The 27,713-nt window shown below is 39.5% G+C and overlaps 2 protein-coding genes across 3 annotated transcripts in view; one reads left to right on the top strand and one right to left on the bottom strand.

Moving 5' to 3' along the window:
• On the top strand, window positions 1–27,296 carry LOC131786210 (sushi, von Willebrand factor type A, EGF and pentraxin domain-containing protein 1). 2 transcript variants are annotated; one of them, XM_059103223.2, is made up of 36 exons: window positions 1–726; window positions 1,263–1,418; window positions 2,273–2,434; window positions 2,796–2,987; window positions 6,372–6,557; window positions 7,211–7,411; window positions 7,551–7,808; window positions 8,210–8,452; window positions 9,447–9,644; window positions 9,950–10,510; window positions 10,877–11,038; window positions 12,059–12,220; window positions 12,510–12,671; window positions 13,412–13,581; window positions 14,406–14,919; window positions 15,055–15,400; window positions 15,662–15,942; window positions 16,240–16,476; window positions 17,436–17,629; window positions 17,822–17,950; window positions 18,444–18,582; window positions 18,900–18,926; window positions 19,186–19,224; window positions 19,627–19,740; window positions 20,107–20,277; window positions 20,496–20,612; window positions 20,851–20,967; window positions 21,620–21,742; window positions 22,503–22,679; window positions 23,278–23,451; window positions 23,689–23,868; window positions 24,460–24,633; window positions 24,852–25,025; window positions 25,434–25,607; window positions 26,041–26,373; window positions 26,788–27,296. In XM_059103223.2, the coding sequence occupies exons 1-36, from the start codon at window positions 18–20 to the stop codon at window positions 27,141–27,143; spliced, it is 7,812 nt and encodes a 2,603-aa protein (XP_058959206.2). In that variant the 5' UTR covers window positions 1–17; the 3' UTR covers window positions 27,144–27,296. The 2 variants fall into 2 exon arrangements, with proteins under 2 accessions (XP_058959206.2, XP_058959205.2); XM_059103222.2 differs by having other exon boundaries at window positions 19,624–19,740.
• The window catches only part of LOC131786209 (DNA-dependent protein kinase catalytic subunit), a 257,393-nt gene continuing 256,975 nt past the window's right edge, over window positions 27,296–27,713 (bottom strand). Inside the window, exon 113 of the mRNA XM_066170894.1 lies at window positions 27,296–27,679. Coding sequence (XP_066026991.1) covers window positions 27,475–27,679 — 205 coding nt within the window. The 3' untranslated portion in view covers window positions 27,296–27,474. The remainder of the gene's footprint in view (window positions 27,680–27,713) is intronic.

The following is a 27,713-nucleotide window of genomic DNA, read 5'->3' as shown; positions in this document are numbered from 1 at the left end:
ACATCTCACAATTGGAAATGGGCATCTCTCAGGATTTAATCCTTTTGACTCTACTGGTAACTTTCCCGTTCCTCGGTTTTACATCTGCGGATTTACAGGGCAAGTTGCAGCTGGAGAATTTTCAAAGAACGCACAACGATACATTGTCAGATCTTATATTTTTATTAGACACCTCTGGAAGCTTGTGGTACTACGATCACTCGAGCAGGAGCATGAAAGTTGGCTTCGACGATGAAAAAGTGTTCGTCAACTCGTTGTTGAGCCACATACGAGTCAGTTTGGCTGCAACAAGAGTTTCGATAGTTTTATTTGGCACCAGAGCTACCCTCGATATCAATTACGTGACTGATTTGAACATTAATAATCACAAGTGTAACTTTAAGAAAAGCTTTTACGCTTTGAAATTTCGTTCTGGATTAACCAATATGCACGATGCATTCCAGTACGCCTATGACATCATATTTGGAACTTTAAGTGGCAACAAGCGACCAAATGCGCTTGCTAAAACGGCCGTTTTCCTTCTCACAGACGGAATGTGGAATGCTGGTGGAGATCCTAACAATATTGCTAAAACATTGAAACAAAATAACATTGAGATATTCTCAATTGGGGTGACGAATGGTATCAACGAGAACGTGTTGAAGCAACTTGCTACTGATGACAACCACGCATTTCATTATAATTCTTTTACCCAGTTCAGGGAGCTAGCGAATCATCTGAGAGGAGGTAATTCAGACCCGAAAGGTTACGATACTCACCAAATATCCTGTATACGGAAGGAAAATGTTTCAAGGCCATTCATCGTTGGATCTACCCGAATAAACTAAGATAATTAACCCCCCGATAGGATTATCAAATCAGTAGTGATTTACCGATCGAACACTTGATTAAATACTCCAGAGAAATCATTCAGAACTAGGACTCTCCGACCAAATCTCAAGACAATTTCAAAATTTTTTATTCTAAATTCTAAATCATTTTAATTTTTTTTATTAATGGAGTTGATCGAATGTTTAGCCTTTACATGATAAAGAAAGATTCGTTCCAAAATTCGAACATTCCATATTAGTTTTCTGATAAAACTTACTTTGAAGCGGAAGAAAATGCTAGTTTATACGAAATTTTCTTTTAATCAATATCTTTTCACCCTATTGTGCTGTTCAGCCCTCCTTCATTGATAACAATCTCTAGATAGTGGGCAGATTGTGATTTACCTTTGCTAAGTCTTTAAGCGTTATGTCTGTTAATTTTTCCCCTACCAGATCCATACGAGATAGACTGGGAAATTAATCAGCCAATGAGTTTTTGTGGTTCTTGCGACGGTATAGCTTATTGTGCGTGCGGTCTTCTAAGCGGGGAATATAAGTGTTCTTGCCCTGAGGGTTTATATGGAAGCGGATACACTAACGACTGCCATCGTAAGTAAACGAATCCTTTCACCGGAAATCATAGGTGGAATTCAAATAGGTCGCATGGCATGAATAAAATTCACTAGAATCCCAATTCTTCCAACCTTTAATGGAAAAGGTGTTGGGTTTACATTATCCGAAGGTTTGAAAATCAGTGACATCTAAATTGCACCGTTTCAACGGGAACGAGAGCTCGGCTTTGATTCGAATCATCATGTTCGGGGATCCAGTATTATTCCTTCGAGTGAGTCAGTTGGAACTTCTGAGAAGCATTCGCTCTAGAGACATTCGAATCTAACGAGCAGATCAACTAACGAAAGCTCCATGCTTTTCCAGGGGGTTTCGGCGAAGTGCGGATTTTAGTTTTTTGGGGGTGATAGGCGTCCATAGGCACTTTTTGCCAATTTTTTTAAAATCATATTCATTATATTGAAAGGACTAAAACGGCTGATTTATATACGTGGGCTTTAGGCCCACTTTTGCGAAAGAGGTTTATGTTTAAGTCTGTTCATTTCACGATAGAGGCCATAATTTGATCCAGATTATATGTCTGTGAAACCTACAATCCTTGCTTTGCACACTTTGACCGTAAGCAGATTGATAAAAAAAAACAAAAAAAAAAACAGACCGTTGTAAAATTTTGTTTAGGAAGGTATGGTCATGTTGGTGAACGACTTTTCTAGTTAATTATATAAGTTCCGAAAGCTCTCCAACAGGAGATGGTACTCGTGATTATTAAAGAAGGTTCAAGTGAGAAATATTCTGTCTACTTCAAGGTTCTGAATATATGAATGAGGCTTTTGCGATAATGACTAAAATATTGTTGCTTCTTTCGAATATGCTGTTCGCCTTATGCTTTTTAGAGTGTCCCTATTCTACCTACAAAGACTACATTGGTTACGCTAAGTCCTGCACGCCATGTCCTGTCAACTCACGCCATAGCAAGATTGGAAGCACAAAAAGAAGTGACTGCCACTGCATCCAGGGATACGAGGGTGATCCTGCTGGTTATGTGGAATGTAAAAGTAAGTATAGAGCGTGGTGCTGTTTGCGGTCAAAGAGCCTTGTTTCTTATAGGGTGGCCGCTCTCGATAAATCTGATGGAAAATGGAAATTGAGCTGAGGCATCAATCTCAATTGGCTATTATATATCTAGATTATTGCCACTTTTTCCTCTATGTCAGTCATCACGGGATTAAGCTATTCTATCATCAGTCATTTGAAGTATTTAAGCGAGGTTAGGTATTTATTTATTTATTTATTTATTTATCAACTGTGCTCTTTATTTATGCCCTTAACTGCAATGCCTTGCTTTACAATGTACTTTCATAATTTTCACGAGTGCGTATTGCTAACATTCACCTTGTCTGTTGTTCATTTGCGCAGTTAAAAAGTGTGACAAACTTCCAGTTCCCTTGCACGGGATGATTAAGGGGGACAGTTGTAACCAGGACTACTTGTCCACCTGTGAGGTGATTTGCAAAACAGGATATGAACTAAGCGGCGATGGACGAAGGACCTGTGTCATTTCTAATTCTGGAGGAGTTAAATGGAGTGGAACTGATTTAAACTGCAAGCGTAAGTCAGCCAGCTGTTAATTTGTCAACCAAGAAATGTTTCCCTTTTTAACTTTGTGCGGAATACCTCCACTGTAATCATGTAAAATACTTTCATACATTTACACCTTGGAAAAGAAAACCCTCAGGAAAACAGAGAGGGACAATTTCAAAACGCAACCCTTGTCCATCATGTGCGTGAGTTGAATTCAAACTGCTAATACATATGCTTTTCCATGGATAGTTTAGTTTTTTTCGCGTGGGGATATAACTTTCCTGCCTAATCAGAATTTCACCTATGAAGCGTGGTGAACGAAATTCATATCAATTTGCTCGCTCTCTGGTAAATGCGAACAATAGGAAAAGTGGGCGAAGCTAGTTAGGGAAAAGGACAAATCTTCCCTCAGCTCCTTTGGCCTCTTAGATTTTACCCAAGGCGACTTTTCTCTTTTTGGTCGTTTCACGAAGACTCTTATTTCTCAACTTTTCAGGAAGAGTGACAGAAATTCTCTTTTTTTCAACGGTGCAACAAAACATGGAAAGCGAGACAGGACGAAAGTCCGCGAAAACGTCAACAGCCTGGTGGAGGCTTTTTTACTTTCGAGTTAGGACAATTATTATGACACTTTTCACTACTTTTTTGACAATTAAGCTTACGAGTAAATGCTTTCTCTAACTAAAAGGCAAAGAAAAGAAATTTGACATTTTTACCAGATTTTGATGACAGCTACCTAAAAATCGCCTAGTTTGTGGCCGTTTTTTTTTCAAATGACCTCATTACAAGTGAAAGATCTAACGCGGAGGGTGCATCTTCACAATACCACATTTGCTCAAAGGGTTTGTTTTCCAAGCGCTGAAATGAATTTGATAGCACAGCGACATGATATATATGTGGCTAGATGGAAGCCGTGCATGTATGTATGTTCTAAATTTAAGATCAAGAATGGATATTACTGAAAGCGGAAATGGCGAACCGGGAATGGGAAAATGAAATGGGAAATTGAAAATGGGAATTTATTTTTCATTTTTTTTTTCAGATGTACTGTTTATAATGCGGACCATATATGTTTTTAGCGGTGACTATCGATATATATGTTCTCTTTTTAATACCCTCAGAGGCAAAATTTAAGGAGAGGAATGAACTGATGATCGGGAAAGAAGTTACCCTGACGTTTTTCGTTGTCACTATCTGAAACTGAGTGAGAAACGAAAAGGATTACTTTTATTTTGTCAATCAATTTTTCATTGAAGGGAAAAGTTTTTCGCGCGCGATTGTTCCATATGCATCATGTGACCAAATATACCCCTGCTAAAACTTAGGGGTAACCGAAGTTATGATCCATCATATGTTTTTTGCTCGTTAGCGATTGGTTTAAACGCAGCACGTAATCGTACGTCCCCCTGCTAAAAACGGGTGATACGTGAGAAAATTGGGAATTATCACTTACTAAGTGATAATTCCCAATTTTCAAACCGTACGTCTGATACGATAATTCTTCGTTTAAATTTTAGTTCAAGGTGAGGGAACGTTTTGTGGTTGTTACAGAAGAAGGGAGATTTTTTTTTTCATAGATTTTGTACCAGAGAACACTCAAATGAAAACCTCCCATGCTGCCTACAATGAGCTGTTCGTAAACATTTTTTCACGCGCGTTGCAAAATATTTGCAGAATAATAAACACAATATCCTCTATTTGGCGCAAAAATGTGTCCGGATATTTGTTCTTGGACATTATCTGATCCTCGATGCTCACAGTTTTTCTCAAGCTTCGCTTTCTGAAAACTGTTCGCATCTTGGAACAGATAATGTCCGCGGACAAATACCGGTTCACATTTTTCGCCAAATAGAGGCTATTGTTATATGTTCCCCAATTTTCAAACCTTCCGTCCACTGTGATAAGTCTTCGTTTAAAATTTAATTCAAGATGAGAAAGCGTTTTGTGGTTGTTAAAAGGGGAGGGACATGTTTCTTTTTTTTTTTTATGAAATCGTACAAGAGAACAATGCCAAAAGTAAGCATTCCACGCAGTAAACGTCTAGCTGTTCGCAAACATTTTTTCTCGTAAGTTGCAAAAATACAGTTGAACCTATAGTAAGCAGTCACACATGGAGAATGGCGGGGTGATCGCTTAATACAGGTTGGCCGTTTTATACAGCAAATAACTTGCCTGGCGTTCGTGCGTAATATTTGTTTTAACAGTCCTAAGAAGAAAGATAATCTGCAAGGCACCGAGGGCATTTCAACTCAAAGCACTATCATTGATTCCGGGAGATAAAATATGAATTAAATTTGACTCGAAAGATTATTCTCAGTTTTAATGGAGTTGACGAGAGAACAATACACACAGGTTACTACACTGGTTTCTGGAAGAGATTTACTGGCTGTGTTGCCAACTGACTTTTGGAAAAGCCTGACATTTCAGTTGTTGGTTCGTGTGTAAGAAATAACGACGGGGAAACCTTCGAGCGTAGTTGCCGTTTGTCCGCTTCAATTTATTGTTTATGACCAAATGGAATAAGCATCTTCGATCGGATTAACGGTAGCTTATGCTCACGGACTAACGGCTCTTAGAGTGCAGCAAATATCAATTCGTATTTGCGTCAGCAGAGAACGTTTTGGTGAAGCTGTTTTTTCCCTTGATGAATAAACGGCCATACCGTTTTATCAGAGTATGCCGGTTTGCATCAGACAAATTGTGGCGGGTAAACCATCGAGTGCAGTTGTTTGTTGCTTCAAAGTATCGTTAACGATCAAATGGAAAAAAAAAGAAAAATTGTCAAATAGATTAACGGCAGCTGTACTCAAGGATTTATTTGTGACCGCGGAGGTGGCTTTGTCGAAGCCATTTCTCTTCTGGCTGAAAAGAAAACTGCCTCACCGTTTCACTCATCGGCTGTACGTGTGTTTGCTTTTGTTGGAAGGAAGTGCTTCCGGTTTTTAATTTAATCCTTTAACTCCCAAGATCTGATTGTTAATTCTCCCCTCAAGCTACTACACATTTGTGATTAAAATAGTTACAAGAATTTGGCTTTAAATCAAGATTACAATTTCTACCTGATAAGTTTGAGTATTCTCATTACCTGTTTACTGGATATTTTATGGATATTATAGGGAGAAGTTCCATGTTAGTCAATTGTGGGAGTTAAAGAGTTGACTAATTCTTATTGGTCACCTGCCTATTTCCGGAAATGCAATGAGGTGCAACTTATCAGGGGGTGTATAGCATTTTAATTGTCTTTTTTCGCCCTTCCCTCCGCCACCTATCCCCACCATCCACTCTAACTCCAAATCAAACATGGGCAGTCGGATAAACAATAACGTTAGCTCGCACTACTTAGACACCTGCACCGAGACTGTCCATAAACAATTAGTAATTCTAACCTTGTCCCGCGTATTTTTGCCACAGAGATCGTGTGTCCATTGATCCAGGTGGCTAACGGAAGTCCTCCAAGCGGAACGTGCACGAAGAACGATTTATCATATCAGACAAAGTGCACGTTTAAGTGTGCCCCAGGCTATATTTTACAAGGAACTCCAGTGAGACAATGTCAACAGGACAAGTCTTGGTCAGGTTCAGATGTTGCGTGCGAACGTAAGTAGGGCAAACAGTGGTAAAATCTTACCATAATTATCGTTTATCGGATTTTTTAGTTGTTTATTGTACAAAAAAAAACAACTCTATGTTAGCATGTAGAGTGGTATGTTGCTCGCACCAATCAGATTACCGCATGAGGGTATGTATCTCGCACCAATCGTATCACAGCATTTGGATATCATGCACCAATCACAGCATTTGGGTGTTGTTTTCTTGTAAACGATGTCATGGAAACAGGAGGCTGTGCACAAAGAATGACATTAACCAGAAATTTGGGATTATTTAAAAAGTGTTATAACTGTGTCCTTTGCAAGAGCCTCGTCGAGTGATGTCGAGATGTACCGGGATCTAAAAGGTTCGCATCTAGTTTTATTGTATAATTTTTAAGTTTAAACGTGTTTTTCCCGCTCCTTTTCTCACAACGCATACGCTAAACAACTAACATTCCATTACGTACTATGAAAACAAAATCCAAAGTCCAATCAGAACGGACCCAATCATTGCACTACATGAACATTAGGCAATTTTTCACGTGCTTGAATTGTGCCCGACCAATCAAATTCCATTTTGCCACATTAGAAAAATGAAGGCTCCACTGCGTAAGAATTAAATAGAAAAATTAATGCTTTTTCATGATGTTTTTTTCACAGCGGTCAAGTGTCCGAAACTAAACTCAATCTCTCTCAGTCAAGTAACTCCACCAGAATGTGTCACCACCGAGCTGCAGTTTAATTCAAGGTGTGTGTTCGAGTGTCCAAAGGGCTACTTATTTGAAGGTACACCAGACCAGTCTACTTTACGGTTTTGTAAGACAGATGGCACATGGACTGGAGAACACAAGCCTTGTGTCGGTAGGTAAATCAACCAAGATTTAAAATCAACATTATATAATCCTTCAACTCTCACTAACATAGCTCCATAAATTTTCACCCTTACAATTTTTTCTTGTTTTTTTATAGCACTGTTTATTGATTATTTCATATCTAATAGACTCAGAACCGCCTTCCATAACATGTCCTGCGAACATAAGAACCAACAACAGCCTTCACCAGGATCACGCGGTGGTAACATGGGTAAAGCCTACGTACAGTGACAACTCGATAGGGATTGATCCGCTGGCGAAAGTGACTGTTAGTAGTAATTTTAAGTCCGGAGATAAGTTTCTTATCGGCGAGTATACCATCCAGTACACAGTGACAGACAAAGGTGGACTGGCAGCTAAATGCTCCTTTAAAGTGACAGTAGTAGGTCAGTGATGTGTCCGTTCAGTTGTTACGCTTACAGCCTGTATGGTCCTGGAGTAAGAAGGGTGAACTCTATCAATTGAATGTTCACATCTTATTCTCTAGATGCATTTTTCTATTTTCTGGCACTTTTTTCTGTTCTAATGCATATGCTATCCGTCATCACCCAGTACCGATTATGGCTTCGTTTTTAAACACTTTTCTGTGAAGTCATAGATCTCATTGTTCTAAACTTGAATTTTTTTTTTCTCGGGGGAGGGGATACAGGGAAACATTTTGGATTACCTTCTTTTAGGTCAATTTAGTTCAGTATCAATCCACCCACCAGGAATCTACTCATAGAGTAAATTTTCGTCCCATTTCTATACAACCCCCTTCCTAACAAGCTGGCTGTGATTTTCTCAGATAACGAACCACCCTACTATACGTCATGTCCCGAAGATAAGCTGATTGAAACAACACAAGCGAACGTACGAGTCCCTTGGGTGATTCCCCAATTTCTTGACAACTCCAATAAGACACCGATCATTGAACATAACCGGAATCCTGGAGAAATTTTCTACATTGGAGAGGTGTTTGTGAACTACATAGCAAGAGACCAATCTGGTAATGTCAATGACAGTTGTGCCTTCAAGATCCACGTCAAAGGTAATATAGTGGTAATATAGTAAGAACTTTGTTCCTCAAAACTAAGAGGTTTTTTTTGCCGTTAGAGGCTTAACTGTGATATCCTTGGATCCACACTTACCACTTCGAATATTAATATAGAAACACTATCCATCACATAATTAAAGTTCTTCATAATTAATCCTGCTCTTTTTGTCTGAGCTAGAAACGCATTAATTTTCGTCTTGGTAAATCAAGCTGGATACCTTATTGACATTTCTCGGAGTTAACTTAAGAAATTTTTCCTTAACTACAAAGGAACTCTACGTTAAACCTCAGCACTTTACTTTTGAACATTTTTACGTTATTTCTATGATAAATGAAAGGGTTGAAAATGGAATCTTGTGGTAGCTTAGCTTGCTGAAGAGAGAACTTTGCACGTTGCAAATAGTTCTTTTGTTTTTTGGTGCATCCATGTGGTTACGCGTAAAAGTAACTTGAGGGAAACTAATTTTTAGATATGAAGTCAAGATTAAAGGGGATACAGTTTGAAAATGAATTTATCGGATATTGTAGTTCAAGTATTTTGGTTCGTTTACGTATGGCTACTGGGATGATTTAAAAACTGCGTGTAAGGAGTCATAAACATACTTCAAACTGAAGAATTTCGGATCATTATCTGTCATCGGAGGGGGTGAGTTTGATGTAATCATCAGTCGATAACATCAAGACTCAAAAAACAGACGTATGTTTCCTCATTTGCGTTTTACCTTTGAATTGTTGTATCATCAATCTAATTTAAGTTCTGTTTTTTCTTGTCCTGAAAATTGGAACTGCATGACATGAACCGACTTACATTTTAATCCTGAAAGGTAAGCTTTAAGATAGAAGGCTTCGCGCTGAAGATCTCAGAGAAAAAAGTATAAACAGAAAGTCCATTGACAAATTCCTGCGATATGGATTTTAATGCTTTTCCATAAGGCATCAGTAGAGAACACTTTTCTAAATCACGAAATATGAATGTGTTCACTTGCAGCTAAATCTTGTGAGATGTACCCCGCCCCAATCAATGGAGCCTTAGCTTGTAACGCGTTTGGTGTGAGCAATCGATACTGTCAGGTCAGCTGTAACCAGCAGTTTGACTTCGCGTTTCCCCCCGCCCTCACATACCTTTGCGGTAACGGAATATGGTCAGCAATACCACCTTCTCCTCTGCCATGGCCTGACTGCTCCGGTGAGTAAAACATCAAGAATTAAGAACCGACATTAGAAATATCTAGCGACCTTTTCTTTGATTGAATGACTTTTTTGAAGAAGAATAGAAATTCCTTCTCCAACATGCTTTCGCCTTGCTTACTTAGCTTCTTTTGTTTAGTATTTTATTGTTGTTTTTGTTGCCCTTTTTTTACACTGTTGTTTGACCTATTGGAAAAAGGGAAAGCGATTAAATTTGGGCGTTATCCACCCCCCCCCCCCCCACTTGAACCGTTGGAATTTTACATGGACACCGAGGTGACGAAATTTTAAAATGTTTTCCAGTTCGTTATGAACCTGGCAAGGCTCGCATGGCTCTTATACCACAGTTCTTCTACTTCGCTGGTGACTGCAGCAGCAAAGAAGCACAAGATCAAATCAAATTAAATTTTGTCACTTTGCTGAACCAACAGTTTATCCCCTCAGCGTTATGCAGAGATCATGCGGATTGTAACGTTGGTAATGTAAACGTATTCTGTGGGGCTACCAGCTCGGCTAGACGTCGCCGAAGAAAGTCTGCTAATGATGTTTACGTCAAAGTTGACATTGTAGCGCAAGAAAAACAGAGTGGAGCCTCAAAAACTGTAACACAACTTGAACAAATATTGGAGAACGACGCAAAGCCACTATTGGATCAACAGGCAAAGTCCCTCGACTGGAGTCCTCTTCGTTCTTCAAGCGATCTTGAATATCAGACATACTCTATTACTAATGCTGAGGCATATTGTTCAGACACTGGGGCTGTTGTAGGAAGATGTGATACACTTGAAACTGGCTGTGATGGGCTCGCCAAACCACACAGTATGTGCCAATGCAACAAAGATACGGGAGCAATTGAACGGTGTAGTAAGTGATAAAGTCAGTTTGTTTACATTTTCTTTTTTTAATCTATATAATTTTCTTTCGTGAATTTCTTGTTTTGCCCTACTTACAGTGTTTTCTGTCATGATTGTCATCTTTTCCCTCTCCAAGTTTTGTATTTAAGAATTCCAATATAACACGAGTTCTAAAAGAAACCATAGAAGCCAGCGAAACCTCATTGTTTGAACCCTACCTACTTACTTACAACATGTTTCTGAGGGAGTTCCAAGCGTAAAGAGAAAACGTTAACCAAATTTCAAAATAATAGAACATACTTTCGTTGTAGTAACATCTTGCAATACGGGTTCGTAAGAATGTAACATTATAGTGTTATTTTTCCACCATCTTTAGTTCGCTGTCCGAAAGGGACATACTATGACCTAGTACATGAAAAGTGTACCAGGTGTTCACCAGGGACCTACCAAAATCAAGAGGGAAGATTTGAGTGTTCTGAGTGCCCAGAAGGAACCTACACTTTAGGCGAGGATTCAAAGAACTTTACTGCATGTAGAGGTATTGATGAACATAGAAATAAAATTCCACTTATGAGAATGATGATGGTGAATATGATAATAATGATAATTATTATTATTATGTTCGACTTAGAACGTCGTTTAATCATTGGTCCACTTTGTTGCTGACCGGTCGTTATGTTTCTACTGGTTGTGAAATCTATCCTTTGTAGTTTTTGATGCGTAGAGGGATTGACATGAGCGCTCCATCGGCGTCTCTGAAGCGATTTCACGTCAGAGAAATTTTCCTTTCAACGGGTCCGTGGTTGTGTTAGAAAGATTTCCATAGATATCGTTCCGTTTTAGGCACTGTTCGATGGATGTTCTTATTCTATAGCTTGTGTCAGTTCTACAACTACGTCAGTAGGATCAACTTTGTCGGGAGGTAGAGTCATAATAGATTCGTCTTTAAGAGCTCTTGTCTTTAATTTGTGTAATGTGCAATGGGTTCTTCGCTACCAGTGACCAATTCAGCTGCATCTCTGCAATACGACTGTCGCTATGACTTCAAAGCGGCCCTCTCTCTTAAATGATAAAACAAATGTCTGTATAACGTGAACAGTTTTCTTAAAGTTGCGTTGTTGCCATTTTTTGGTGGTATTGAATAGTTTTTTTTCCAGTTAGCATCATCAGCTTACTTGCCAAGAGGGAAACTGTCATCCCTCCGGTAGTAGATTTTTTTTCCTTTACTCGCTTCTACACAGTCAAATCCAAGCCTCAGTAACCGGAAAGACGCTAGTTCGGCAACTCTGAGAGCGCCTTCGCTTGGAATCTGGAAGTTTCATTCTTAATTTACTTTTTCGGAAATGTTTAGATGGTTCTTAGCGTCTGGGCGTGCAACACTTGTGCCGTCAAATCAACCTCCGGGCTTTGCCTCCATTCTTTTGCCAATCATTTTTATGATTTATGATCTCTTTTGAATTTAGTTTTGTTGTAATCAATTCGGTGAACTATTTACAATTATGAATCCTGCAGAATTCTCTTTCCAGTTTTATTAATTTTTCACTCGGTTTTCTAACAGAAAAATGTAAACCAGGCTATTTTTCACCTTCTGGACTGGCCAAGTGTTTTCCCTGCCCAAGTGGTACTTACGCTTCCGGTTTCATGAACACGATTTGTACTTCCTGTCCTGCGGGTACGACCACTATACTTCCCGCAGCGGGTGGAAGAGAAGAATGTGGAAGTAAGTCTTAATTCTAAAGTCTGGAGGAGAAATTCAGAAGGGCTTAAAACAAGCCCAATTGTACTTAACGTTTCGTTGACCTTTAAGTAAGATGATTAATAAACAGTTAAACTTTATCTTTAGATCTTTATAATATTACTGGTATCTCATTATTCTTCACCGTTTGCTTTATGCATATATATTCTAGAAAATGGATCAGCTGTTTGTCTAACGTAATACAACTTGTTCATTTTTTAATTTGCTTCGTAGTCAAGGTCTGTTATCTGATTGTTTAACATTTTTTTGTCAGTGAAATGTGCACCTGGTACTTATTCAACTAATGGGGTCGAACCTTGTTCTCCATGTGGTAAGGGTTCCTATCAGACTACAATAGGAGCCTTATCGTGTACAGAGTGTACAGATGGAAAGTCAACTTATGGACCTGGGGCTGACTCTGCAGACATGTGTGTTGGTAAGACAGAGACATTGCATTCCAAAAATAAAAATATACGTGTTCATTATCCCATACTGTACATCATAAAACTCATGTTATAGTACTTTACAAATGTACCTTGATATGAAAATAATTAATATTTTGCTTATAATACATGTTGTCAGAGATAATTACTGAGTGTAAAATGATGCTGATTTACGATACATAACTAACACGAAACAGTTAACAACTGGTCTCGATAGAAAAAGCTCATTTTCTTTCCCGAGAATCGATGCTGTCCAAGATGTAGCCAAAGGAAACTTTGAGATTTGAGCAAAACAATTTTGCCTGTTTCTCGAAGGGCAGTCGTTCAGTGTTTAATAAGAAATTAGAAGATGTAATGCGAAAACAAGTCGAAAATTTGTATTTAAATTACATGTAAGCGTTTGAGAGTGCAAAATAATACGATGCTAAGAATGTCGCGACACTGTCAACACGCTCTGTTCGTCTGAGACGGCGGTCATCGCTTGGGTAATGGTGCACTGTTACTCTCTGACGTCATAGAGTTTGCAATGTGGCTCAATTATAAACTTATAGCCGGAAACAGTTTCATCTTTTGATGTCATGTGACCCCAGAGTAACTAACGAGAGGGCGCGCTGTCGAAGGATAGAAAAAATTGTTTCTAAGAACGTGTAGTTGTGACTGTGCTATGCAACGAAAGAGATAAAAATCCCTGTCACACAGACCACCGCCTCACGGCCTCGTTGTCTCTTGACAGATATTGACGACTGTTCCTCGAACCCATGTAATAATGGAGGCACCTGCTTTGATTTAAAAGACGACACAATGTGTAAATGTCAGCCAGGTTATTCTGGGAAGTTCTGTCAAATCGAAGATGACGAATGCTTGTCTGATCCCTGCTATCAAGGTGCGACATGTGTTGACAAGGTAATGTATGGACAAGTAACAAACAAATAAAAAAAATTGAAACTTTTGAAGCAACCCCTATCCCGGCACCTTTTTGACAGTTACTAATGCAGCATTCATGCAATCCGGACTGAAGTTTACAAAATACTCTTAATGTATGGTCTCGGGGAAAAAAATAACCAGTGTCCCGAGGGACGAGGGACCATACATTAGGTGCTTTGTTATATATTTAGACTTTCCCTTAAACAATCATATGGCAAAAACATGATGTTGTTTCCGGCGCGCGGGCAACAACTGCGCAATTGTATCTCGGTCAGGATACACTTGAATTTGATCAGGGGCACGTGACCAAGAATCAACCAATCACAATGCTCGTTTTGTTGAGGAAAAGTCTAGTATATAACAATTGTAATTAATTAAAATATATTGAAGTTCACATGGCAACCATGTGGACAATCAGACATGGTTTGAAGCTACTCTGATTTAAAAATTTAATTAATGCAACCGAGAAGTTAGTATTCAGAGACCCAACGTTTCGACACTCCTGTCTAGTGTTTCATCAGGAGTGTTCTAGACGCTGCAACAAGAGGTCCTTTTATACTCTAATTAGCGAGCGTATAATATTAAATCTCTAAACCATAGTAGCATCAAACCATGTCTGTAATTAATTACTTGTTGTTCTTAGCAGTTGTTTATTCACTACAAGAAACCACGAACCATTCCATGAAATAATTATCAATACACGTGCATGGTGATTGTCTGATTTACCTAGAGAGGTTGACGAAGATTTTTAGAGACTGACACCTAAGCCAATTCTCGCACCTCAAATCTAAATTCTATTTCAGGTCGATGGATACGAGTGCGTTTGCGCTACAGGATTCAGAGGGCAACGGTGCGATGTACCCTCACATGAATGTGGCCCCAACATTTGTCAGAATGGCGCCACATGTAACGTTCAGCCACCAGATTTTCTGTGTGAATGTCTGCAGGGCTACGGCGGAAAATTTTGCGAGATGAAGATTGATCACTGTGCTTCCTCTCCTTGCCATAACAAAGCCATGTGTGAAAGTCTAGCCGAGGGATATATGTGTTCATGCAGGCCTGGGTACGAGGGAGCTCAGTGTGAAGTTAACACTGATGAATGTGCAAACAATCCATGTCAGAACTATGGGACATGTACGGACAAAATCAACGGTTACGCCTGTATATGTAAAGCCGGTTTTACAGGGGTGCACTGTGAGACGGAAATTAATGAATGCCTCTCAGAACCATGTCAGAATGGTGGTCAATGTGTTGACAAAAAAAATGGGTTTGATTGTATTTGCAAGCCTACGTACTCAGGGGAAACCTGCAGCGAAAGTAAGACTTTGATTTTGTCTCGAGAAATTACCATTTCTGGTTACATCTACTCATACAGATTACTGTAACGTACTTCCCGTTTAGGGGATAATCGTTTAACAATTTTATCATGACGGTGTATTGTCTCTTCGGCAGAGTTGTGTTTTGCCTACGACCTGTCATTTCCTCTTCGGGTGGCGACCACATCCAGCAGTGTAACCAACATTCCTGATTTACGAGCCTTTACTATCGCCTTTTGGCTCCGCACGGATGACACAGAAAATCCGGGGACACCGCTGTCCTACTCGAACATTGTAGCAGGCAAACTTCAAGACAATGCCCTTGTTATCCAGGATTATGGTGCTTTTGATCTCTACATTAATAATAAAAAGCTTTTCATTGGAACGTCAGCTAACGATGGTAAGTGGAACCACGTGGCTATCACATGGGACAACAATGGAGGCAAGTGGTTCTTTTACAAGAATGGACAACAAGTGAAGAAGTAACTTTTTTTTTTTTTCATTCTCTCTTTCAATTAAAATTTATAACGGCCTTACTTTAACTCACAACTACAGGGTTTATAATATCCGTCGGGTATGTTGAATCTGAGTATAGTTCATGAAATGCTTGATGGTTTCTTTAGAATTCTATGAAACTTTTTCTTCTGCGGGTAAACCCAGTCTAAGGTTGTAACCTTGATAAACGAAGAACCACTCGAAGAAAATAAAACTAATAGAAACTAACGATCATGAATCGCTTGTAGATACACAGAGCCCTTTCAATCGGGAGCTGTGATCAAGGGTGGTGGTGTTATGGTGCTAGGTCAGGAGCAGGATTCGCTAGGGGGCTCCTTCAGCCCTGAGGAGGCCTTCACCGGAGATCTCAGCCAATTAAATGTTTGGGACAAAGTCCTTACGCCCAAGGACATCTACAACTTGGTGCGAAGTTGTGGTGTGGAGGAAGGGAATGTAAAGGCCTGGGCAGACTTTCGCAAGGGACTACAAGGAGTTTACGTTCTAACATCCACGCCTTACGCTTGCAAGTGTGAGTTTACGTATTTTTTGCTCTAAAGCACAGGGTTTGTATGATGAGGTTGATTTTACATCGTCATTTCGGCACAATAATAACTTGCTACGTTATGAGATGTCATGCTTTTCGAGTCGCTAATTTACAGGAATTGCTACCGGTACTTCTTAGGTCCAGCAATAGGGTGATTGAGTAAATAAAAAGGGATGTAAAAAGATAACTACCAAATGTAGAAATCTGTTTAAATCTAGAATAAATTGAACCTCTGTAAAAAAGAGATTTCTTAAACTATAATTGCCATCATCAATTTTTCAGTTACTAATCCTCTAAGAGACTTTCCTGCAAAACGGGACATGCGCCTGTCCAACAAAGTTGACAAAGTATTGGGAGGAAAAACCGTCGAGGAGTGCGCAGATGCCTGTATGAAAGAGAGGTTGTTTCCCTGTAGATCGTTTGATTATGACAAGACTGGAAGAACTTGCCACCTCAGTAGGGCTTCCTCTGATGACGCTTCCTTAATTCCAGGGAAAGGCTTTGACCATTATCAAACTAGTGAGTAATTCAATTCATACATTTCTAGACAATAGGATAACAACAAATATAATGGGCCTCTATGCTCGAGGGACGTTAAGGGGAATATTGGCCCGAGGTCGTGGCAGTACGGACCGAGAGCAACATGGTTCGTACAAAAACGACCGAGGCCAATATTCCTCTGTACAGCTCGAGCAAGAAAGATTAGAAAGTATCTTATCATACGTTACTCGGGCCAAACTTGGTTGTTCACACAGCAAATTACCATTTCCTTGAATACAGTCCGTATGGCAAAATAAGCACCAAGTAAGAGACAATGGTCGATCATGACAAACGTCCTACATACTGCGAGGATAGGAATGTCGATAAGTGATGCTTATGAAAAATGATGATGTAAATGAAGTTGCAAGGTTTAAAGGCTGGTGAGTTAGGGAAGGAAGATGTTATTCAGAAAATAACACAGACATATTCGGACAAATAGAAAACTGCAAGTGCTCCCCGTGGGATTCAAACCTACGACCTTTTGATAAGTACTTCGACTGCTCTACTGATCAGTACTTCGACTAAGCAATAGGAGACTCGTGGTAATTTGCGCTGTTGAACTAGTTTCACGGTTTAAAACTCCCTGGACATTGCGAAAATAGGAATTTCGATATATAATGCTGCGAAATGATTAAACGGTGATTTAAGTGAAGGAAATGTTACTCCATAAATGGCATACTAGGAGAAACAATGCGAGTGCTCTTATTAGGCGTCGAACCTACGACAGTTCTGATTAATACTTCGGATGCTCTATCACTGAGCTAGATGGGACTCTTTACAAGCTAGGCCAAGAGCGAACTTTTTTATAGTAAATCATAAACTATAAACTTTAGATGTGGTCCTCCAACATACTTTTACATGTATTACATACTCTAGAGTAGCTTAGGGGATGTTTTCACGTTCTATTCACTAAGAGGAAAGTTCGATTTCTCTATAAGGTTGCACTGAGACTCTTGGTGTACAAAGCAAAGCCATTCCAGATTCAGCAATGACAGCTTCGTCATCACTTGCTTCAAACAGTCAGCCAAAAGTTGCGCGCCTGTTTGCTCCGCATGCCAGCGGTCTACAAGGTGTTGTGGATAGCAGAGGTGGTTGGAGTCCGCAAACATCTGACCAACAGCAGTATTTACAAGTATAATACGCTTTAATCTTCTTACGCTTGTTTTCTGAAATATCCGAAAACTTGGAGTGTGTTCGAGTCTCAGCGTTGTCATTTATAACAGTAAAACAGAGAAAAGCCATTGCTGTATGAAAACGTCAATCACTGCTTACATGGTTGGAATATAGATGTCAACGGTTTGCTTGATTTTTGCCCTCATTGCAGATTGACTTAGGAGATACATACAAAGTTACAGCCGTGGCCATTCAGGGCGGGGATGGCTTATCAGAATGGGTAACGTCATACAAGCTGCAATACACCACTGACGGCAGTGCGTGGCAATATTATGGACAGGCGAGTGGTCGGTTTCGTATGTATTTAAGCAACTGTGAAACTTTATGATAGGACTCACTTCTACTCCATAATATCATTCCGGTGGAACCCCGAGTTACAGCCACCTCGGCAATACGTTCGTTAACTCGTGAACTCGTAATAGGGCCACTTTTTATGGCCTGGCAAATCGGCCATTACAGCTATACATTATTATGTAAGAAACCCTCGTCATTGCAGTCACAGTTAATACGGCCAACGACCACTTTTGAAATTTCCAAAGAGTAGACTCCCTCAAAATTTTACCCTGTTTCTCGGAATGTTTTCTTCTCAGTTCAAATTCTGAAGGTCTTCTGTCCGGCTGTTGTCGTTCTCAGTTTTTATAATTTGAAACTCTCCTGTTCCTTCGCGTGCAAGACCTCTCACAGTTGAAATACGTACCTTTCGTGACATCCGTTTCTCTAGTCTTGTGAATTAAGACGATAGTTTTATCCTAATGCAGCACTATTTCCTATAGACCTTGTCAGGAAATACAGATTCCAGTTCTGTGGTAAAACAAGAGTTACAACCTTTCGCAGCCAGAATGACCCGATTTAGACCTCAGTCGTGGATTGGAAAGATAACTATGAGAGTAGAACTCTATGGCTGTCTTACAGGTAGTTATTGTAACGATATCATTGAATGTTATTCATGATACTTGTAACGATAGTGGCAATAACTATCAATAAATAAATTTAGAATGATGAAAAAAAAGATCTTAATCAGATTACACGTCTCTCATTTGCTTTTATGTCGAGACTAACTTGTCGTCAAGTAGGATCGAACGTAATTCCTTTAACATGTCTAAGGATAACGATAACCGATCAGTTGTGATATTGCATTTTTGCGGATAATTTTCTTAAATAAAACTCCATAATTTTTACATAAAAAATTATGTTTTGTGCCGTTATATTCAACTATTTTTTTCTTGCAGATCTAGTTCCTCCACCACCCTCCATAGGTATTTACAAATGTCTCTATATGATAATTTAACTGGTAGCGAAGGTGAAAAGCCATTAAACAAATAAGATCTACATAGATTTCCCTCATCGGAAATTCATTAGAGCGCGAGAATTATGAATGTTCTTCTAAAAAACTGTTGTTCAAAAAGGAAAAAATATTTAAAACTACAGAAAATCGTTTAAGCCATTTTTTTATATCGAGGTAATAATTAATCTTTTGATTTACTATTCTTCTCTTGCAACCCTTTTTATCTCAAGGTATCTCAGCACGAAAGCGAAGGCGCAGGTCTGCCCCAGGTACTATTTTTAATGGTTTATTTTTGTCATTGATATTCTTCCCCCCCAAACCTCAAGAAAATAACTTTGTGAAAGAGGAGACATAACGGTGCTCGTGACCACTAATAAATCCATTTACCGGTATTTGGTAATTGATCCGTTAAACTGGTTATTTCATTTAGAAGGTTCATTACAAGTTGTGTTCCTTTACTCCTATTGTCCTAATTTTACATAAACATTGGACACGTAGATTTAATTGTTTGACCCGGTTCAAAGTAAAGGAGAAGCCTTTCGAACGATTAACTTCATGTAGATGTACTTAACCGAACCGTTCTAATCAGCCGAAGTTGATACTATCTGGCACTCGTTTTAATTTGGTGGTTGACGCATCCAATGTTTTTATTTTTAATTTGGATGCAGCAGAAGTTAACGAATGCGGTAATAATCCGTGTAAAAATGGCGGTAAGTGCCACGACCTTTACTATGGATTCAAATGCAAATGTCGCCGGGGATACGAAGGAAGCACATGCGAACAAGGTACGTCTATCAGCAATGAAATGACAAGCAGTCATTCTTCCTACAGAAATACTCTGGTTAAACAAGTAATTCTCGCAATTGTATTTTAAAACAATTTTATTCGCGAGGTGCTTTTGAATGGAATGCGAATTCAACCGACACAAACGTTTAAAGAAAACTATTCAACAATTTGTCTTTGTAGCGTTCTAGTGGTCATAATCCCTTAACAACACTTTCGGCATGAAACCTTCTTTTCTCCAGATAAGAATTTATCGTTAGCTTTTACTGAAACACTAAATCAATTATTTATTAAAACTTGATTATGCCAGGCCAAATTTTTTCAACCGGTGCGAAATTTCTTTCTCTTTTTAATGTTTTCTTGTTTAGCCTCCTCGTGTGGTGAATTAGGAGCCCCCTTGAACGGTAAAAAGTCTTCATCAAACCACAATCATGGCAGTACTGTAACATTTTCCTGTAACGCTGGTTTTTATCTCTACGGCTCAAAATCCAGGACATGCAGCCATGGGCTTTGGAGTGGGAGAAGAACTGAATGTAAAGGTATATGGCAAGTGCTATAGGCATCTAATAATATAGTAATATTCATGAGTTAGTAAAGCTATTTCATTTCATTCCATTGGCCTCACTTATTCAAAATGAATTCCGAGAACAACGTAGTTAAGATCTCCTCTAGTCGAAGAGACAATGTATACTTTTCATTTAATACCAGAGTAAAGGACATGTGCTGAATTCTTTGTGATCTCTGGTTCCTTTTGTAGACGTAGATGAATGCAGCAACGGTCATTGTAGCCAGCTATGCGTTAACACCCTTGGTAGTTTCACTTGTTCTTGTAACCAAGGATACACGTTAAACATTGATGGAACCACATGTGAAGGTAAATAAGTATCCAAAGGTTCTCCAATTACTGCCAATTTGGACTTAAACGGGAGATTTTTGGCTATTGGCACCAACGGCCGCCCACGTGGTTTTTCCCGGGTGGAGTCTAATAGCTCTTTTTCTAAACAAAGTTCAACGAACAGCTAAAAACAGGTTTTTAAAATAACAGATAATAGTCTATAACCATTAGTTTTAAATATGAACTCGAATATCATTTTTTATTCTTTTTGTCCTAGACATCAACGAGTGTTCCTTCGGAGTGTGTAGCCACAGCTGTCATAACTCACCAGGAGCATTCCGTTGCTCGTGTCCGTCTGGAATGGAACTCGCCCCTGGAGGAAGATCCTGCCGAGGTCAGTTGACTTCATTATTTCTGGGCCTTTCCTAGTCTTATTTCACCGGTGATAATCATCAACCAACGTGCAAATAATTCGATATGATTTGAAAACTGTGATCAGCCCTTTTGCTCCTTTCGAAGTAATACAGATGAGCGACGCAAACATACCTACGGCTGGAACAACATAAATCAAATCAAGCCCATGCTCAAGCATAAAAAGAGCACAAATGATCAGAAAGTAAAACATTTTATTTATGAGTCAATGAGTTGAAGGGCTAATAAGTTCAAGACAGACACCAAATGACTTATCTGACTACGTAAGTGAGCAAATGTGCCTCACGACAGTTCTTTAATATGCGAAGTGGCAATAATTTTAACTCTAATGTAACTTGCCAGCTACTGTTAATACAAATCTTTAATTAAAGATAAAGTTTTCTTATGATTTGGTGTTGGCCTATGTATCTGTATTACCCTCTAAAGCAGAAGCCAAAGACTCGGATGATGATCTTTTGAGAAGAAACGACACTTTTTCCACCATAGTGGAACACGAATGTTTTTCAAATGCCCGCGTGTCGCGATGTTCCAGCATTTGCGTTTGCGTTGCTCCTGTGAAGCGGTCGGAACTTATGTTTGCTTTGTATTGAGGTCTATTGGAATTCGGTTTGCAGATAAAGATGAATGTGCTTTCAACAATGGTGGCTGTGAACATGTTTGTGTGAACAGTTACTTGAGCCATAGTTGTCACTGTCGTGGAGGATATACAATTGCAAGCGACAACCGGAACTGTAATGGTAACTTTTAGATAAGAAGTTGAAGTCCACGAGATATGCATAAAAAGTGTAATTTTTGTCCTTTTTGTTCCTCTTTTGCAACAAGAAGTTCTTTGCATGAGTTGATATCGTGTGCACGTAACTTTAGCTTAGCATGTACTTTTCTATATGCATGATTGGTCAACCGTCCTAGAAAACTGACGTTTCGAGCGTTAGCCCTTTGTCAGAGAGATTGAAGGAATCGTGGGTTGTGTGTGGAATTATATGAAGAAAATGGAGCTACGTTATTGGTGGGAATATGGTGGCGAGAAGACAAGAATACCGTGACGATTAAGAGTGCCGATTTGGAAGATAATTTTTTTTCTAGAGTTTTGCGGCTTTCCGACTTGCCTAGATGTAGGGAGAGACCGCAAACTGCCATATGCTGCCTAGAATGATTAGGAAGATTAAGGTGTCTAGCGACTGGTTTGGATACGTCCTTGGCATTTCTTTCTACGTAGCGAACAGGAGTCTTCCTGTTTCACCAATGAATGACTTTTTGCAATAAGTAAAAGTTATACAATAGATGATCACTTGCACCTCCGCCAATGTCATTCATTGCATAACCGATACAGCACCATAGTTTCTTTAGAAAGAACTTCGTTTTATTACTTCCTGTGCTCTTTCCTTACGTGACATGAAGTAGGCATAATCTGCCCCTTTTCCGTGGACTTGAGTGCAAAATAGTCTGGGAGCGTTTTAGGATCATCATCGTTACTATCATTTGCTTGTTTCTATGTAGAAAACCGATGTCCGTCTATTGCTGCTCTATCCAATGGCGCCATTACTATTACTGGTGACCCAATACTGGGTAATATCGCCACTTTCTCGTGCAATGCAGGGTATCAATTGTTAGGGTCTCAAAAGCGAGTTTGTTCCGCGAATGGGAAGTGGTCCGGAGTTCAGCCGCGCTGTAACGGTAAGAAAAAGTCTTAAAACGGAGTTTTCATTTCAGCTAAAAATTCTGCTATATAATATGATACCTACATAACACAGTAACATAGATCTGACGTCTGCCCTTTCTTCCTTTACATTTAGAAGGTTAAGTGGAGCCGAAATCACGCGTAATTGTGCTTATCATTTATTTAAAAACATCCACACGCCTACGTTACTAAACATGAGTACGGAAATACATATTAGCGAACGAAACCTTACAAATAAAGAAAATAACATAATAAAGAAAATATTTACCTTGACGGTGCAAAGCTTTACAGGAACTGAAGGACGACGCTGCTTCTTAAAAAGTGGACATAAACATCGATCCAAACGACTAAACTTATACAGAAAACTCTCTAAATTACTCGACATTATTACGCAACATTACGCAATGATGTAAACATCAACCACAATTACAAAATACAACAAATGAAACGTACAAACACTTATTGGTAATTAACGTGTAAACGCAATGCACACAGGAAACGGAATGACAATAAGTTTCGCGATAACATTAACTATTCAGTAGGTTACTGGATTGCTTACCTCATCTCCTAAAATAAAGTACTTCACGTTCGTAGCCGGGAGATGCGTAGATGTAGGGACAGTCAAGTACGGTGCTCGTCAGGGTAGTGACTTCAGTTACGGAAAGAGCGTAAGCTTCACGTGCAGTAGTGGATATGCTTTGGTGGGTAGCAACCAGCGCCTTTGTCAACAGGGTGGACTTTGGAGCGGAGAGCAGCCGAGATGTGTTCGTAAGTGTATACACGCTTTAATTTGTTTCGGGACGTGATAACTGGTGTAAATATTTCAGTTACGTTTCTTCCAAAAATTCGAACAAATTTTAACGTAATATGTAATTGATCTACCAACGCCGCGTTAAAGACCTTCGATTGGGTCGAGAACCTTGCCCTCGTCTTCAAATTATTCGTGTATCTGTTAATCTTTAATTGTTTGTGTGCGCTGTATTTGATATTTTTTTCGGTTATCAGGAGCTGACTGTCCCCAACTGTCTGCTCCATTCCATGGTCATATACAAGGATACCGCCGAGAAACGGGCAGCACTGTCCGCGTGTCATGCAATATAGGATACGAAGTCAATCCAGATAGTTCGTCGTTTAGAACTTGCCAGGGAGACGAGCAGTGGTCCGGGGCAGACCCCAGCTGTCAAAGTGAGCGCTTTAACGCAGATACTAGTAATAAATGGTCGGTGTAAGATGTAGGCATAAAAAAATAGGCCGGATCCAAACACGGCGGTTAAACATCGAAGTGTTAATCCCTTAAAATTAAATCAAAATCCTTGAGGCTTCTTGGCTTTTTATCGATAACGCGCGAAATTCAAACTTAGCTTGGATGTAAAAACGTAGAAAACGCATTTTTCGTGGCTTTGTCGGTATCAACCTGTTGGCAATGTTAAAAACTACAAGACACCCGAAGGAAAAAATCTTAACAAATGGGGAAAGCTGATTTTTCATATCACTGTTCCACAACAGTGGGAAACAGTGAACATCGAGGGCGGCAGCATTGGAAGCGAAAATTTTCTTCCAATAAGAATCTTCTCAAATCGAAACTCGAGGAAATTCGATCTTAATTTCAGTGAACATCTCGTGTTGTACACCTGGCTCATCACACACTTTCATTTTACAGTAAATTTAAGAGAAAACAAATTCTCAGAAGACAGTAGAAGACAGTGGGGTGCTAAAACTGAAATCCAAAACATGCAGAACTTAAAATCAAATGTTTTCCGTTTTTATGCTTGACAGTCATAGATTGTGGAGATCCTGGGACTCCATGGCATGGATACCTGAACGGCGCAAATTTTCAGTACAACAACACTGTAACGTTCACCTGCCGTCCTCAGCATCACCTGGAAGGTGACTCCAAAAGAAAATGTCAGGGGAATGGGCAGTGGAGTGGACAACAGCCCAAGTGCTTGGGTAAATACGAAATCCAGCGCCTAGTTCAATTGGGGATCGGTAGAATCAGAGCCCTAGTAAATTTCCGAATATATTTTGATGGATGGTAGCTGAATCGTCATACGTGTATTATTAAGAGAGCCATCGGTAACGAAATAATGAAAAGTGGCAGTAAAATAACAGAAAAGGTGAGTCTTTGTTGCGACATTAACTGTTCTCTTCACGTTTTTATTTCTTAGAAAGATCTTGTGGAAATCCTGGTATCCCATCAAATGGAATCAAGATCGGAAGTAACCATTCGTACGAGGCTTCCATTCAGTTCACATGCAATCAAGGATATACACTGCACGGGTCCCAGGAACGAACCTGTCAAAACTCAGGGGAGTGGTCAGGTTCACAGCCAACATGCCAGAGTAGGTCTAATATACTTCTTGGAACCAAATCAAATTCGTTGCTAAACCACCATCATTACAAGAACTAAGGTGCTGCTTTGGTACTCAGAATTTCATTGATTCGGTCGTGCAAGGCATGTGTCTTCGCCTATGTACTACCTAACATTAGTAGAAGGCTTGCTTACAATTTTTAAGCCTTGTCATCAACCTTTCCCACCACAATTTTTTTCAATATTTATCCTTTTGGAATGAGACTTATCCTCCTTCCTTCAGATGGCCATTAGTTCACCCGTCATACTGTCAGGTGCTACCCTCTATATAAAATTGTTACTTACTCACTTCATGCAACTTCATTAAGGCCGTCTAATGTGTACTTTCAAAGGTTCTTTTTTTATGATCTCTAATATAATTGATTGTCTAAATCCTTAGTTGTGAGCTGCGGTGATCCAGGATCCTTGTCAAACGGATTTAAGATAGGCAATAAGTTTACCTATGGCGAAAGCGTTATTTACGACTGTAATGCCGGCTACAAACTTCAAGGATCTATCATTAGGAAGTGTGGGGCTAATGGTCAGTGGTCTGGATCAGCTGCTAGTTGTGTCGGTAAGAAATTGCAGTTTCATCGAGTTTTTATTTTATCCTCTCGTTGCGAACACCTTAAGTACTTGCTCCTTGGCAAACTCTTCTCCGACGTAAAAGAGTCATGCTTAACTGGTAAATAGCTAAAAAATCTGCGTTGCGAAACTAATTAAACTAATAATACGTCCTAAGGAGCCACCTCATTCCATTAATACACAAATTCATCGGTCGTAATTATGAAAAACGTCGAAAAAATCCCTTATCAATAATGTAGCTAATTGATATGAATGTGAAAATATCTTATTCAAAACAATTACAAAAATTGTTTTCCTTTTGGGTAAGTGTACTGTTGGGTCAATGCTCTACATCCTAGAGGCAAGCCAATGAACGCTAAAGGAAGAAACAGACAAAATACGAATCATGCTTGACTCAAGCGTACATCTTCATATCGTTTCAGCTTCTAATTGCGGCAAGATTCTTAATGGACCCTCAGGCTCTCTTCAATCTACTAATTTTCCGAACAATTACCCGAACAACGAGTACTGTACTTGGGAAATTCAAGTGCCTCAAGGAAAGAAGGTCCGTCTAGAATTCGAGGAGCTTCGGACAGAAGAGAACAAAGATTTCGTACTCATTTATGACACCGGCAAGACAGACCCGGTCGTTGCGTTGAATGGCGTTAAGGACAAACCGCGCGCAATTACTTCCACCGGGAACAGCATCAGAGTCAGATTCATTTCAAACAGTGTCAACACTAACAATGGATTTAAAGTTTCTTACAAACAAACAGGTTAGTAAAGTTTTCACAAAGCGCACTGGCACGGCTTCTGCTGACCTTTAAATTCAGCCGTCACATCATTCAAATCATCACGATGGGTCAGGAGCGATCGGCACCAGTTTGGTGATATCCAAGTGTGCGCTTTATACGGCCGAATACGATTAACTCGTTTTCTTTTTTTTGATCATTTTGAAATGCACTCAAATTCATGGAAAACTACTGGGTAAATGTGATCATCTAAATAGTTGTTTATGTTAGGAATGGAATGGTATAATTGCCGGTGCCCTTACTTTCAGGTGATAGGTAAAGTCGGTCCAACCTTCAATTTTTAGAGCACGTCGAGCTCTGGAAATAAATTTCTCCATTTACTTGTGTAGTTACTATGCTTTATCTTCTTGCGGTGACATATATGAAATTTTTTTTCAGGCTGTGGAGGAATCCTGACCAGTCAGACTGGAGAGATACGCTCTCCTGGTTTTCCAAATGGTTACCCGCCAAACCTCAGCTGTATCTGGCTGATCTTTATTCCCGACAGACAAATCGGCCTTACTCTGAACGAGTTTAAGACAGAAAATGCTTACGACCGTCTCGAAGTTGCCCATGGACCCTGGATAACTTCACCGCTGGAGATTGCCTGGAGCGGTCCCAGTCCCTTGTCAGGTCAGGTGGTGACCACCAAGTACATGTGGATTCATTTTGTAAGTAGTGCACAAGACAATGGTATCTACAAGGGTTTCCGAGCCACATACAAGCCATATGTTGCTTATTCAAAAAAGAAATGATGATGACTGAGGCATATACAAGGGGGATTCAAATCAATCTAAAATTTTGTAGAGTTCGTTCAGTTAGTAGTTGTTGATAGTTAATAAATATGCAGAAGGATTCCTTGTTTGAATAGTTTTGAACTTTCTCTGGTCAAGTAGAATGGAACGGATTAAACTTGGATGTCATTAGTAGACTTAATCACTTTATTTTAATACTATTCAGATAACAAAAAAACTAAATTTCTGACCATTACGTCTTAAAGTCTTCATGATTATTGGCTCGTCAAACTGCAACTCGAACATAAAATAATGTAAGAGTTTCATGATCCTAGCGTTGACCATGACAGAGTCACATCCATGGTTCCCAGCCTTGCCAAGTTCGTCCGAGTATATTAGCATCCGTGGCTTGATCTATCAAACACAACACTTGAGACTCCACTGACAAACCACTTTCAGGTTCACGAGCTCTTACATTGGCATTCCTGTCTCCAAGACACACAGATTCCATTTGCTTATACCAAGATTGTTTCGAGTGCCCCAACAGAAGATCTTCCCTATCAAAGCATCATACAAAGTACATTGATAACT

Source organism: Pocillopora verrucosa, chromosome 8, assembly GCF_036669915.1.
Source record: "Pocillopora verrucosa isolate sample1 chromosome 8, ASM3666991v2, whole genome shotgun sequence".
NCBI lineage: Eukaryota > Metazoa > Cnidaria > Anthozoa > Scleractinia > Pocilloporidae > Pocillopora > Pocillopora verrucosa.
The sequence above is the reverse complement of the archived record's forward strand: the minus strand, read 5'-3'. Positions and strand labels throughout refer to the sequence as shown.

Excerpts from the sequence above, each read along its gene's own strand:
- LOC131786210 (XM_059103222.2), top strand. The coding sequence starts at position 18 with ATGGGCATCTCTCAGGATTTAATCCTTTTGACTCTACTGGTAACTTTC. Across the intron at positions 11,039-12,058 it reads GAACTTTACTGCATGTAGAG|AAAAATGTAAACCAGGCTAT; the intron begins GTATTGATGAAC and ends GTTTTCTAACAG. Across the intron at positions 25,608-26,040 it reads ATCAGCTGCTAGTTGTGTCG|CTTCTAATTGCGGCAAGATT; the intron begins GTAAGAAATTGC and ends ATATCGTTTCAG.